At 39.4% G+C, this 15,981-nt stretch overlaps 1 protein-coding gene across 2 annotated transcripts in view; it reads right to left on the minus strand.

The window, feature by feature from the left end:
• USP3 (ubiquitin specific peptidase 3) overlaps nt 1-15,981 on the minus strand; it is a 104,197-nt gene that overhangs the window by 57,322 nt on the left and 30,894 nt on the right. The window contains exons 2-3 of one of the 2 annotated variants that reach the window (XM_008139144.3): nt 15,351-15,411; nt 10,500-10,631 (exon numbers count right to left, since the gene is read on the minus strand). In XM_008139144.3, the coding sequence (XP_008137366.2) occupies nt 10,500-10,631; nt 15,351-15,411 (193 nt within the window). Of the gene's footprint in view, nt 1-10,499; nt 10,632-13,799; nt 13,861-15,350; nt 15,412-15,981 lie in introns of those variants that run through there. The other variant, XM_054716167.1, reaches the window with a different exon arrangement.

Here is a 15,981-nt window from a genome sequence, read left to right on the forward strand (position 1 = left end):
ATGCTTCAAGTTGTCCCAGAGGCTCCTTACACTATCTACATATTTTTGGATTCTTTGTTTTTCTGGTTGGGTGTTTTTTGCTTCTTCGAATTTCAAATATTTGACTTGATTTTGGGGATCCTCTAGTCTGCTGTTGGATCTCTGTATATCAGTGATGGCAAACCTATGACACGCATGTCAGCACTGACACGCATAGCCATTTCTGATGACACGCCGCCGCTGAGGCGGCCGCATGCCGAGGATGAAACATTTGCTGCTCCTGAGGATGTAACATTTGCGAAATAATGTTTTTTCCTCAAAGTGACACACTACCTGAGTTATGCTCAGTTTTTTGGCGAAGTTTGACACACCAAGCTCTAAAGGTTGCCCATCACTGCTGTATATTATTCTTTATTTCAATCAGTGTATGCTTAACTTCTAGTTGGTCCTTTTTCATATCTTCGAGGGTCTCACTAAATTTCTCAGGTTTCCAGAAGATTCTTCAGTAACCTTATAAACGTGGTTTTGAACTCTATATCCAGTAGTTTGCTTTCCTCCATTTCTTTCATTTGTGACCTGTTTCTTTGTCTCCGCATTTTGGCTGCTTCCCTGTGTTGATAGAGTGGCCTTATGTGCTAGGTGTCCTATAGGGCCCAGTGGCTCAGCCTCCCTAATTATCTGAAGTGGACACTCTTGGTGCACCCCTTTGTGGGCTGTGTGCAGAGTCTTGTTGTAGTTAAGCCTTGATTGCTGTTGGTATCACTGGGAGGAACGGACCTCCAGGCCAATTGGCTGTGAGGATCAGTTATGTCTATGATGGGAGAACTTCTGTGCTGGAGACACCCTTATGGGGCAACACTTGCTTCAGTGGGGCTTTGGCACTCACTGAGTCTGCCCCCTGAGTGTGTCTCTTATGGATCTGAAGAGTAGTAATCTGGATGGTCTCACTCTGACCACTGGGTACACTGGCTCTTAGATCTCCAAGGAGGTGCAAAGTCAGCCACTGCCTGAGGCCACCCAGCAGGAGCTACAGAGAGATCTGCAGATTCCTCCTCTTTGTTTGGGGTTTGGAGGTGCCCAGATGAGGCCCAGCTGTGAAGTAATGCAAGCTGCTGTGGAGCCTTGGACCTTCTTTTGGAAGTTCTGGGGCTCTCTGACGCAGCTGCAGTTTGTTAGGTAATTTTAGATTGCAAAAGGCCAGGCCATTCATACGCAAAAGCCTTTGCGCACAGTTTGGGTGGGGTTGTAAATTGGGTGGGGTGGGGTCTCAGGGAATCACCAGCGGGGAGCAAACAGCAATGGCTGACCGTCAGCCCTGCCCTAAAGAGGCCCCCGGGTCTCTGTGTCCCGTGGCACTGTGCAGGAACAATGATTGCTGCAAGCACCTCTGAGAGAAAGCCACCCTCGTGTTCTGGCCCAATGCCAGACAGTCCAGTTTCTCCCTGTATGAGTCTGAGTCCCCAGAGTCTGGCCCAGAACTGGAGTTCAGAGCAGTCAGGAGCTTGTGTCTCCCTCCCGATTGAAAAAGACAACAGCACACTCAGTTGCCAGACCCTTTCCGCGTGCACGTGCATGCCTCCGTACATCACTTCCGCACCTCCTCCGAGTCTCAGTGTGCTTTTCTCTTTCCTTCTAGTTGTAGAATTTCCACTCAGCCAGCCTTCCCGTGGTTCTGGATGATATTCATTTTGTCTTTTAGTTGTAGTTTTGAAGTGATTCTGTGAGGCAGCAAGTTCAGGTGTTTACCTATGCCGCCATCTTGGTTTCTCCTGAACCCTTTCTTACACCTTACACCAAATAGCTGTTGCCCTTAAAACCCCTCCTTATCCCCCACCTTAGGTTCTGCCTTCGCAGTTCACCCAGATTAGGTTCTGACTGGTCGGTTTCTATGCCAGTCAGCATAAAAAACTCTGCCTCCTAGGCAGCCACTGGCTCTCACAGTTCACCCAGATTTGGTTCTGATTGGTCGGTTTCTATGCCAGTCAGCGTCTCCGGGCCTATCTCTGGGCCTGATCAGAGAGGCGGGGCTGATCAGCAGCCCCTGTGGCTGCTAGCAAGACCTGGAGAGAAAGAGAGGCAAGGGCTGATCAATAGCTGCCATGGAGACTGCGGATCAGACCCTGCTTCTCTCTCCAGACCTCTCTCCAGGCCTGATCTGCAGCCCACTCGACAGTCTGCAAGACTGACTTATGGTGTTTGGTTGAGCCTTCGGTTGTTTTGGATGTTAGGGACCCTGGCTCTTTATATATATAGATAACATATAGATACAGAAGAAGAAAAACATCCAAGTTGATATTCTAGTAGCTTCATCTATTTCAAGACAATACAGTTCCTAGGGCATATTTCCACTCAGAAAAGTTAAAATCCAAAAATCTATTTTAGAAAAGTTAAAACCCAAAAATCTATTTTAGAAAAACAAGCTTATTTTTAAATTCTCCATTAAATTCTGGTGTATTGCCATCAAATAAACCAACTTTAGGAAAGTAGAATACCTGCAGAGAATACTCATATCCTTTGTTAAAAGCAGACAAGTACCAGTTTTTTGTCTTCAGACCACTTCTGTTAAAGGATTTATTTTTAAATTTCAAAATACTGTCTTTAAATAAACAAAACTCTTCCTGTTCTGTAATCTGTACACACTGAAGGCTTGTTTCCAAAGAGTTTATAATGATAATCAACAAAAGATTTTCTCCTTTTTTATTTTTAATCACAACTGCCTTAGAAAATGATTTAGTATTAACTTAAGCACACTAGGTAAGAGCTTTATTTTCATTAGTTTTGATTAAAACTGCTAATGTTAACAGGTGTTTAAAATGTGAAATATAAGGGTTGTGTATTTTTTTTAGAAAAATGAATCAATTCATATCATTTCATAATATTTCTTTGTTTGGAGTTCTTTAAGGCATTACCCTGCCAGGAAGGAAGAAAATCTATAGAAATTTTAATACACCTTTTATACTTTTGCATTCTCAGAAATTCAGCTATTGTTGATAAGGATCAATTTGACAACACTATATCAGATGTCAAAAATTATTTGTTCAGTATTTTAAATCAATTAACTCAATTTAATAAGATAACAAATTAAAGTTCCTAATTTTTTATTTAAGTTTTACATGTGTTTCCTTTTTCCCAATTGACCCCCCCCGCCATTCCCACCCCGAGGGCAAGACCCTACCACCCCAGTGTCTGTGTCCATTGGTTATGCTAATATGCATGCATACAAGTCTTTTGGTTGATCTCTAAACCCTCCCCCTGCCGCCATTTGTATCTGGATCTATTTTTGTTTATGTTGATCATTATATCCCACATATGAGTGAGATCATGTGATATTTATCTTTCTCTGACTGGCTTATTTCACTTAGCATAATGCTCTCCAGTTCCATCCATGCTGTTGCAAATGGTAAAAGTTCCTTCTTTTTTATAGCAGCATCGTATTCCATTGTGTAGATGTACCACTGTTTTTTAAGCCACTCACCTACTGAAGGGCACTTAGGCTGTTTCCAAATCTTAACTATTGTAAATTGTGCTGCTATGAACATAGGGGTGCATATATCTTTTCTGATTGGTGTTTCTAGTTTCTTGAGATATAGTTAGTCCTAGAAGTGGGATTACTGGGTCAAGGGAGTTCCAGAGGAAACTCCATACTGTCTTCCACAGTGGCTGCACCAGTCTGCATTCCCACCAGCAGCCCAAGGGTTCCTTTTTCTCCGCATCCTCGCCAGCATTTGTTGTTTGTTGATGACAGCCATTCTGATAGGTGTGAGATGGTATCTCATTGTTGTTTTGATTTCCATCTCTCAAATTAGTGACTTTGAGCATGTTTTCATGTCTCTCGGTCGTCTGTATATCTTCTTTCGAAAAGTGTCTATTTAGGTCCTTTCCCCACTTTTTTTAAAATTAGATTATCTTCCTTTTGTTAAGTTGTAGGAGTTCTCTGTAAATTTTGGATATGAAACCCTTATCTGAAATAGCATTGGGAAATATGTTCTCCCATGCAGTGGGCTTTCTTATTTTGTTGGTTTCTTTTGATGTACAGAAGCTTTTTATTTTGATGTAGTCCCATTTGTTTATTTTCTTCTTAGTCTCCATTGCCCTAGGAACTGTATCGGTAAAAATATTGCTACGGCATATGTCTGATATTTTGCTGCCTATGGAGTCATCTAAGATTTTTATGGTTTCCCATCTTACATTTAAGTCCTTTAGCCATTTTGAGTTTGTTTTTGTGTATGGTTTAAGTTGGTGATCTAGTTTCACTTTTTTTGTATGTATCTGACCAAATTTCCCAACACCATTTATTGAAGAGACTCTCTTTTTAAAAAAATATATTTTATTGATTTTCTTACAGAGAGGAAGGGAGAGGGATAGAGAGTTTGAAACATCGATGAGAGTGAAACATCAAATAGCTGCCTCCTGCACACACCCTCCTGGGGATGGTGCCTGCAACCAAGGTACATGCCCTTGACCGGAATCGAGCCTGGGACCCTTCAGTTCACAGGCCAACACTCTTATCCACTGAGCCAAACCAGTTAGGGCGAAGAGACTGTCTTGACTCCACTGTATGCTCTTGCCTCCTTTGTCAAATATTAATTGAGCATAATGGCTTGGGTCATTTCCTGGGATCTCTGTTCTGTTCCATTTGTCTATATGTCTGTTCTTGTGCCAGTACCAGGCAGTTTTGAGAACCGTGGCTTGGTATTATAGCTGGATATTTGGTATTGTGATCCCTACAACTTTGTTGTTCTTTCTCATGATTGCTGTGGCTATTTTGGGTTGTTGTTTTTTTTTATTCTAGATGAATTTTTGGAGTTTGTTCTAGGTGTTTGAAATATGCCACTGGTATTTTAATGGGGATTACATTAAAACTGTAGATTGCTTTGGTTAGTATGGACATTTTAATGATGTTGATTCTACCAATTCATGAACATAGCATGTTCTTCCATTTATTTATGTCTTCCTCTATCTCTTTTTTCAATGTCCTGTAGTTTTCTGAGTACAGGTCTTTTACCTCCTTAATTACGTTTATTCCTAGGTATCAATTTTTTCGGTGCAATGGTAAATGGGATTTTTTTTTTTAGTTTCTCTTTCTGTGAGTTCATTATTGGTTTATAAAAAGGCCATAGATTTCTGGGTGTTAATTTTGTATCCTGCTACATTGCTGAATTCATTTATTAAGTCTAGTAGTTTTTTGATGGAATCTTTGGTGTTTCCTATGTACAGTATCATGTCCTCTGCAAATAAGGGCAGTTTTACTTCTTTTCCAATTTGGATGCCTTTTATTTCTTCTTCTTGTCTGATCACTATGGCTAGCACTTCCAGTACTTCATCAAACAGGAGTAGTGAAAGTGAGCATCCCTGTCTTGTTCCTGTTCTTAAGGGAAATGGATTTAGTTTTTGCCCATTGAGTATGATGTTGGCTGTAGGTTTGTCATGTAAGGCTTTTATTATGTTGAGGTATGATCCCTCTAATCCCACTTTGCTGAGAGTTTTTACCAAGAAAGGGTGTTAGATTTTGTCAAATGCTTTTTCTGCAATGATTGATATGATTATGTGATTTTTGTCTCTCAATTTTTTTATGCAAGGTATCACATTTATTGATTTGTGGGTATTATACCAACCTTGCATCCCCAAAATAAATCCTGCTTGGTCATAGTGTGTGATCTTTCTAATGTAATGCTGGATCTGATCTGTTAGAATTTTGTTGAGGATTTTAGCATCTATGTTCATCAAGAATATTGGCCTATAGTTCTCTTTTTTTGTGGTGTCTTTACCTGGTTTTGGAATTAGGGTAATGCTGGCTTCATAGAAAGAGTTTGGAAGTGTGCCTTCCTCTTGAATTTTTTTGAATAGTCTGAGGAGGACAGGTTTCTTCTTTGAATGCTTGGTAGAACTCCCCTGTAAAGCCGTCTGGACCAGGGCTTTTGTTTGCTGGAAGATTTTTGATTACCGCTTCAATTTCTTCAGTAGTTATCAGCCTATTCAGGTTTTTTTATTCTTCCTGATTGAGTTTTGGGAGCTTGTATTTTTCTAATATGTCCATTTCGTCTAGGTTGTCCAGTTTATTGGAATAGAGTTCTTCAAAGTATCCTATCTAATAAAGAGGTAATATGTTAATTGACTCTCACGCTGTCACAAAGATGGCGGCGCCCACAGCCAATAAGGAGGGAATATGCTAATTGACTGCCCCACCCTCAAATATGGTGGCGCCACAGCCACAAGATGGCCAGCAGGGGAGGGCAGTTGTGGGTGATCAGGCCAGCAGGGGAGGGCAGTTAGGGGCAACCAGGTCAGCAGGAGAGGGCAGTTGGGGGAATCAGGCCTGCAGGGGAGGACAGTTAGGGGCGATGGGGCTGGCAGGCGAGGGCAGTTGGGGGTGACCGGGCCTGCAGGGGAAGGAAGTTGGGGGCAATTGCGCCAGCAGGGGAGGGCAGCTGAGGGCAATTGGGCCAGCAGGGGAGCAGTTAGGCGTCTATCAGGCTGGCAGGGGAGTGGTTAGGGGGTGATCAGGCTGGCAGTCAGAAGCGGTTAGGGGCAATCAGGCAGGCAGGCAGGCGAGTGGTTGGGAGCCAGTAGTCCCGGATTGTGAGAAGGATGTCCGACTGCTGGTTTAGGCCCGATCCCTGTGGGCCTAAACCGGCAGTCAGACATCCCCCAAGGGGTCCCAGATTGTAGAGGGTATAGGCTGGGCTGAGGGACACCCCCCCCCACACAGTGCACAAATTTTGTGCACCAGGCCTCTAGTTTTTTCATAATCCTTTGTATTTCTGTGGGATCGGTTGTTACTTCACCTCTTTCATTTCTGATTTTGTTTATTTGGGTCCTTTCTCTTTGCTTCTTGGTGAGCCTGCCTAGAGGTTCATCCATCTTATTTATCCTTTCAAAGAACCAGCTCTTGGTTTTGTTGATATTTTCTTTTTTGTTGTTGTTTTTTTTTTTTTTTCTTGGTCTCTATGTTGTTCATTTCCACTCTGATCTTTATTATTTCCTTCCTTCTGCTTACGTTGGGCTTTCCTTGTTGCCCTGTAACTCTTTGAGTTGTATGGTTAAATAATTTATTACCATTTTTTCTTGTTGTTTTTTTGTTTGAGGTAGGCCTGTAGAGCTATGAACTTACCCCCCCCCCTTTTTTTTATATCAAACCCACAAAATTATTGCAAATCCTATGGTAAATAAATCATGTTATATGACAAAGACATGTTTACTTTCCAGAGAACAGTGGAGCATATGAACTAGTTCTTTGTTGTTTATTAATCCTCACCTGAGGGCATTTTTTCCATGGATTTTTTTAGAGAGAGTGGGAGGGAGGGGGAGAGATAGAGAGAGAGAAACATCAATGTGAGAGAGACACATCTATTGGCTGCCTCCCACACACATCCTGACCAGGGGCAGGGAGGGAAACTGCAACCCAGGTAATGCCCTTGACCAGAATTGAACCCACAACCCTTCAGTCCATGGGCCATGCTCTAACCAATGAGTCAAACTGGCTAGAGCTGAACTAATTCTTATATACTTACTAGAGGTCCAGTGCACAAATTCATGCACAGGTGGTCAGGTCCCTTGGCGTAGCCTGCAGGGATTGGGCTGAAACCGGCAGTCCAACACTGCCTGCCGCTCCTGCTCATCCTGACCCTGCTGTGCCTGATCGGGAGAGGCTTGCACCACTACAGCGGGTGGGTGCTCGCCAGCCGTGAGCCCTGCATCTGGCGCCTGTCCCGAGTGGAGTTGGGGGGGGGGGTGGGACACGATCGGCGCTCTGGGCAGATGGTGGGATGCCCTTGATGATCAGAGGGCACAATATTACAGATTTGGTATAAACCTGCCCATTCTGGGGAGATAGTAACAAAATTCAATCTTTCAAATATATACTGCCTTTTCTGTACTAGACACTGAGTACTGTGGAAGATAAAAGATCTGACATAGGGTTCCTGCAGTCCTCAACGACATTTTCAAATATCTAACACACAGTAGGAAATTACAAGTATCCCAAGCACTATGAGTTTAGGAGAAGTTACATCCAGCTACAGTTGGAGCTGGAAGGCGGGAATGGGGTCAGTTCAGTGACAATGTCATAAAGGGTATGTAAAGATAGGACAGGGCAGGGACTCTTGGAAAGGAAAGGATAGAGAAATTGTACTCCTCAGAGTTTCACTTCTTTAGAGCATAGAGCAGATGGAAAAGAAGTTTTACCATTAGCTAAAGTCAAAATATTTTGACTACAAGCATAATAATTAAGAATCAAATAGGTTACACCTAATACATCAATATTTTACCTCTAAACCAAATCATTCAGTCTAACCACAAGAAATTTATGTACAATGAAAACTTACAAACGGGAGTGGAGTTACTAAAATGCCCTGGAAAATAATACATATACACATACCCCATACAGAAAAAAGAAATATTTTTGTTTGTTTCCTAATCATAGTGAGATGTGGGGAAAATGTTCATTTAAACTCCAGCTTCATCAATGTACAGCTATCACAGAATCCTTTTAGGCCATCAGTGTAATCATAATACAGGATGAATCCCTGGCATTTTGTTCTAAAACCCACAAATGAAACGGTAATGTGCCCAGCTGCAGCTCCCTTCCTGAATTTCAGAAGCTCTGGGTGTCACACACATGCAGCTCTGTATCACTTCACACAAAAGACTGGCAACTGGCCAAGAAGTCTCTGTGTGGTATATATTCCCCAAGGTTTAAGAACTGCCATTTAATTACAATTCAGCCATACAACGACAGGTACTTTTAGGACATTATCCCAATATAAAACAAATTCAATTCAAATTTATTTAATAAAGCTATTCCTCCAAATTGCAATATATAAAGACAATAAAGTATATAACCTATATTTTTAAAAAGACCTATGATTATAATTTCATTCCATTAAGATAATTCTAAGATAATTCTTAAAATTTCCTCAGATTACTATTTCCTTATAATCTTACCAACAGCAAGAAACCCCACTACACACAGAGATTTAACTATATTTGTAAACTTTTCCATAAGCAGTTCATGCACATTGCTAACTAAAAATCAAGATGAATGAATGTTTTAACATCTGGTACATGTAGGTTGACATGACCAACAATAATAAATGTGAGATAGATACCTCAAGAATGATCTTATTTTCTGCTGTCTTACAACCCTACAGAAATGCATGGTTCTATCAATTAGGTAGCTACATAATTCTAGTATGTAAGTTTCCTGAGGAAAAGGGGGGGAAAATAAAGAAAACACCTTCAATAGCTTGGCTAATACTTAACTTTCATAGAAAGGAGTGTTTTACAAGAGCAAATAACAATAAACTGAGCACTAGCCTTTGTGTGAAAAGCTTGGGGAGATTTTCATCTTTATTGAAATCTTCATCTACCTCTAGCTTCTCTTTCTCCCATGTCTGGACATCTTCCACACAAAGGATCACTGATATATTAGTGATCTGAATGACTGAACCTTAAGATGTTATATTCAACAATCACAATTTAATAATGTTAAGCTTGTCAAAATTTAAGACTTAGGAAGCCAACTGACCTTTTTTTCCTCCTTTTGATGGACACCTTTCTATAATACAACTATCAACTAAAGATGATGTAGAAAGGATTAGCACACAACTTCAGTAGAAAGTGTGAATTGAACATATTTGGAGTTTAAATTTCCACTCTGCCTACTACCACTTCATATGACAGTCAAGGGCTATGGGGGGGTGGGGGGGGGGGACAAATACACACAAAAACCTTCCAAAGAAATCCTTTAACTGGCCTTTCCCACTTCAGTGTCAAAAGCCTTTTGAATTGAGTAAACTGATTAAAACAATTGTTCATAATTTTCTAGTCAAGGAAAGAAATTTGCTTCACACCAAAGTTAAAATTGCAAAATGCACTGACTTTCTAAGGATATGGATTGTTAAACATCACTGTAATCTAAATAACCTAAATCTAAGTAGTTCTAAAAAGGGATACTTTATTGTCATTTATATGAAAATCTCCTCCTAAAGAATTTGATATTTTAAAAAATAGCTACACATGAAATTTCTGACATTCATCTGCAGAGGAGTAGGAGAATGGAGCTATTCTGGGAGAGGGGACATTGTCACAGTAGTTTTTTATACAAAGAAATTAAATTTTTAGGGATTATGTAACAAAATGTTAACTTGCACCATAGAAACATGGTTTTGTATCATATTCTTCAATTAAAAACAAAACAAGAATAAAAGGAATTGTAATGAACAACAAAGAAATAGATATTTTTCATTTTCCTAAAGATTATTGGGATAGACAAGGAACATAAGGTGGGTAAGAAGAGGGGGCCAGGAAGTTGAAAGGAACAATGCAAAATAAAAGCTAAGTGAATAGAATAGGCATTCCTGATGGCTCCAGGCCCATGAGTGAATCTTAACAGAACTAAAAGGAGGTATTGGCAGTAGCAACTGGCTTAGAGATTGGTGAGGAAGGGGAGCGAGGAAATGAAAAAACATTTGCACACTCATAGAAAGAAATACCATTTCCAGGAAAATATTAATACTTACCAGTATGTACTGTAGCTACTACAATCCATACACACTGTGTGCTGAGCTTTATCTTGTTTTTCTGATTTCTTATGGTTGGTTAAGGGTACTTGTGCATCTTCATAATGCTTCTTTGCATGGCCATTCACATACCTTACAAAAACCAAATGAAAAATTATTTTAATCTAAATATTTCTTTGGAAACTAAAGTAGTAGGAGATGATGATAAAATTAGATGGTAAACAAACCAGAAAAAGAAAGAATTCCTCCTTATAAGAGCATTCAATCATGTAGCTATTTATTAAGTTGAATTCTTAAAATATGCTCCTTTTCTGCAATCAAATATGACAATCAACTTTTAATTTACAGCATATATAAGGCAATCAAAGGTTGACCATAGTCATAAATATTTTGTAACACTTTCCAACTCAGATTTAGTAAATCACTGTATCACAGAAAGCAGAATGAAACATTTTGAAATAAGTGTTCATATGCACCCAAATTCATCTACACTTTCACCTAGATACTGTACAATGCTGTAACTAACCACAAATGTGAAGACCTTTATAAAACAAAACTTCCCAGTACCTAAAAAAGCAGCCAATTTGTAGAAGGCAAGGCCTAACTGAAAACTCTGAACCGTCAAAACAAATGTTGGTTAACTGGTACCAAAATAAACATGCTCAGAGTTAAGGTGACATTTTTGTCATGAGGCACCTTAATTGTGTACCAGGAGCAACATTTACCTTGTGGTAAGTAGGAAAGATCAACGTCAAGCCCAGCCTCTCCACCCCACAAAGCTGGAAGTGACAAAGGCACTACTAATCTCAACTCAAAATTTGATCACGTTGTTTTCCCATTTTTTCACTGAAGTAAACATAACCAACATTTGTATGTAGTACATGAGTCTTCTGTCCACAAAAGTGGACTAAAATGAATTTTTAAATAAAATAATGGTTAAGAGTATAAACTCAAAAACTAGACTGCCTGAGTTCAAAAGTAGGCTTTGTCCACATGCTGCCCATGTGAGTTTGGGTGAGTCATTTAACCTCTCTGTACTTATGTTTCTCGTCTGTAAAATGGAGACAACAGTGCTCAGGATCTCATACACCAAGCATGTCAAACTCATGGCCCACAACGAATATTTTTGCGGCCCAGCCAATATAACGGTGTGTAAGAAACGTTTTAATAAAAATTTCGTAATTTTTACAATATCCTGTTATGCATAATTATTAATAACGAACTACAATGTTCGCTAATGACTGATTACTATAATAGTGTTGCATTCATTTCCCTTACGCGCCTTACATGCAGGCGCACCATTTCTCTCCACTAATACTAGCAGCAAATATTTTAGCAGCCGATTGCCACATCATTAGTCTTGTACTGACTTGTTTTGTGTGCACAACAGGAAATATTTCGCTTTCGGAAAACAAGAAAAATAGGTTAATTTGCGTTATGCTTGTTAATTTGTGCAGTTATTCAGTGTCTGGTAAGTTAATGTTAAAAAAATACTTTTTATTAAAATGTTCTATTATTTTAGGTTAATGATTACTCATTTATTTCAGCCCTTTGTATTCAGCATGTCTCTATCAAAATAAACCTGTTCCTATGAAAATTGAAGCTTTTGTTTTTTTGTGGCCCACATAAACTTAAACCTCATTTGGCCCGTGTTAGCCTTTGAGTCTGACATGCTTGTGATACGCTGTTAAGTGATTAAATAATACATGGCTCACAATGCATGCATGAATAAGTGAGTAATTATTTTATTCATGTTTTCCTTTATATGTTTAACTACTATTTATTCAGAATCCAAACAGTGTAATTGTTTAATTTAAAAAGTGGTAATATTAAGCACATACTTTGAGATGACATATTGCACAGGTCAAGAAAACAGCCAATATTTAATTAAAAAGGTAAACACCAAGGTATAATATAGGCTTAATAACTAATCAGCTCAATTTCTAATGTTTATATATATTTATTCTGTGCCATGAAAAGAATAGTATTTACGAGTGCCTTTGAAATTAAAGAAAAGGTAATACTGAATAATAATAATAAAGGCCTTACTACTTGAAGTCTTTGAAAACACATGGTTCATCTAGCCACCACACTGTGGTCTCCAAATAGACTAGATTAGAGGCCCAGTGCACGCATTTGTGCACCAGTGGGGTCCCTCGGCCTGGCCTGTGGGATCGAGCTGAAACCGAGTCTCCGACATCCCCCGAGGGGTCCCAGATTGCGAGAGGGCGCAGGCCCGGCCGAGGGACCCCACTGGTGCATGATCGGGGCTGGGAGGGACTCAGGAGGTTGGCCAGCCAGGGAGGGACCACAGGAGGGCTCCAGGGCATGTCCAGCCCATCTCGCTCAGTCCCAATCAGCCAGACCCCAGCAGCAAGTTAACCTACTGGTCAGAGCATCTGCCCCCTGGTGGTCAGTGCATGTCATAGCGTGAGGCTGAGCAGCCTTAGCATATCATTGGCATATTACGTTTTGATGGGTTGAATGGCTGACTGGTTGACCGGACACTTAGCATATTAGGCTTTTATTATATAGTATGTTTAAATGATTAGTGTAAATGTCAGTGATAAAGTAAGAAGTGTATTACTGCCAATATTAAGATTGGCAATGTTTTGGCTAATACTCAAATACATCAGTCAGATGTTAACAGTTTTGTATAAAAAAATGGCTAACATAAAAATAAGTATTTCCCTCAACTAGTTTTAGATTTTAACTAGGCAATTTGGTCTAAAAAGGAAAATGTCAATATATGTCACACATTTCTAACAACAAGCACAAAAATTTTTTAGATAACTTAAATGGGATGGTATTATGAAGACCAATAAATATATAACTCAAATATGCTGATAAACTATGTTTCCTAGTTGAAAAAATATTCAATTTTAGACTTCCCTACAGACAAGTGGTCTAAAATTACTAAAATCAGAATCCGTGGCAATCAACACATAATAAAAGGGAATTAACCAATCAGCTATATAAAATGAAAATCCAAATGCAGGCTACTCTCATCTGTTTAATCTACTTAATCATATTTTTCTGAAACTGTATAAAATGTTTAAATTTAAGATGGCTTGCAAGTGGAAACAGACTACCTGTATAGTCTAGGAAATTTTCAAATTATTTTCTCAAAACCTGCTTAAAGAATTGTTTATTGCTTGCTATTAAGAACATTAATATCTCCAATTTTTTAGTTTGTCTGGTCTTTTTGTTGGCATATGACCTTCAAGATTTAGGTTGTAGAGCACCATGAGACAACTGGAGAACAGAACTATATAAATTTTATTGCATTATAATTCTCACCTCTCAAAATCTAGGAGAGGAATCTGTCTCTTCAAGTGCAGAATTTAAGTGCTTGTACATTTCTTCTGTTTTAAAAAAGTGTTATCAGTACAAAGTATTTTCAGGTTCCCCAAATCCTAGAGATTTCAAAACCACAACAGCCAAAATTAAGAAAGATATGCAGTTAACATTTTCCAAAGGTACTCTTAAGTGTACATGGAAAAAAAAATACTAAATTTCAGGGCTCAAAATGTAAAAAATCAAAAGTTAACTGAACAAAGATGCTCTCTTCATGCAATGAGGGTTTTAAAATAACAATGGGGAAACAGTCCTAATAAATATGATACAGATTTCAGTCTGTGTGACTTAGTATGATTTCCCATCCCCTGCTGCTAAGATTTTAACTCTGAAACAAATTCAAAATGGATTTTTTTAAGTTACAAGAACAATAGATATAAATGTGCTACTGCCAGGCTAAAAGAACACAAAGGTTGATATTTATTAGAGTTTGTGTCAAAAGAAAAGAGTTACTAAAGTATTTCAGTAACATCATTTTAAAACCAAGAACTGGGAGGAAACTCAGGCTTGAACCGGGATGGAGTGGGGGTGGGGAATTAGGTCCCTGGAAAACAAAAATATCTTAATGTAACAATGAAACATTTGATACATCTTAGAAGTTAACTATGAACTCTACAGTGAGAACATTTTCAGGGGAATTCCTTTAGCTGTAAATATTTTAGTGTTGCTTTTTCTTTCTTTTTTTTCTTCTTCAGAAAAATGATGTAATACCTGGGATCTGAATCAAAAGTCAGTAGGTGGAGATGGGGTAGGTAATAGGTGGAACAAGCTGGGCCATGTGCTGATGATTGTTGAAGCTGGGTGATGAAAATATGGGGTTCAATTATACTCTCTCTCTCCTTTTGTGTATGTTTAAATTCACCCTAATAAAAGGTTTAAAAACAACCATGAGGTAAACTTTTATTTAAATACTAGAGGACCGGTGCATGAAATTAGTGCACGGGTAGGGTCCCTAGGCCTGGCCAGCAATCAGGGTGGATTGGGGCCTTCCGGCTGCCAGCTGGGGCCTACCTTCCCCGGCTGTTGGCTGCCAGCCGGGGCCTCCCTTCCCTGGCTGCCAACTGCTGGCTGGGGCCTTCCTTCCTTCTGCGTCGCCCCCTGGTGGTCAATGTATGTCATAGCGAGCAATCGGTCTCCCGGTCAAACTCCCGTGGGGGCAATTTGCATATTAGGCTTTTATATATAGAGAGAGATTTCAAAGTTCCCATATATAATCTTTTCAATCAAATATTACTAGGTTTAGGTTATCTTGATCATCAAATGAATTCTGAATATCAATATAAAGGATTTCCCCCCCTAGATTTTCCTTAGTTGTACCACTGGGGGAAAAACCCCCAAGAGATTCTATGGGGACAGATAAACTCTACAGAGAATTACACATTATGATTAAGCAATGGTGATAAATAAATCCAAATCAATAAACCGTTAACATGAAGCTTAAAGGCAAACTGAAAAATGCAAGTAGGGAAGCCAAGTAATAAGTATGTCACCTACCTTCCACAGTGGACACTTGAACAAGTCAAACAGACCCAGGGGCTTTTGTTGGATCGGCACACTAATAAAAAGAAAAATACACAATATACCAATTGTACATGTTAATTTTCAATTTCTCCCCTAATCCGTAATGTCATACTCTATGATTCAGTTGTGAATTCCATGGCAGCGTAGGTGTACTGAGCTCACAGATCCCTGCCCTGTGAGAGCACTGACACAAAAGAGACAGCCTAATTAGTTCTACTGAGAAGAATGTAAATGCACATACTCAGCAGCTGCTCATTTCAATTGTTGACTCAAATAGTTTAATTACTAAATACATATTTACTTTTTTCCTTTATTACTTATTCCTTTCACCAGTCTCTGACAAAATAGTCTATTTTCTCATAGTATTTTTAGAATTTTAAATTTATCTTTCATTAAAAGCATTTTAAGTCTAATATTTAATCACATGTCTTTGCCATGTAGATCACATCCTATATAATAAAGAGGGAATATGCAAATTGACTGTCACTCCGCCACAAAGATGGCGGTGCCCACTGCAGAGGCAGGGGTTTCTGTAACAAGCCTTAACTAGCAATCAGCAGGGACCTGAAGCTGCGCCCCCCCCCACCCCCACCCCCATGAGGCT

Source organism: Eptesicus fuscus, chromosome 5 (genome assembly GCF_027574615.1).
Source record: "Eptesicus fuscus isolate TK198812 chromosome 5, DD_ASM_mEF_20220401, whole genome shotgun sequence".
Classification (NCBI taxonomy): Eukaryota; Metazoa; Chordata; class Mammalia; order Chiroptera; family Vespertilionidae; genus Eptesicus; species Eptesicus fuscus.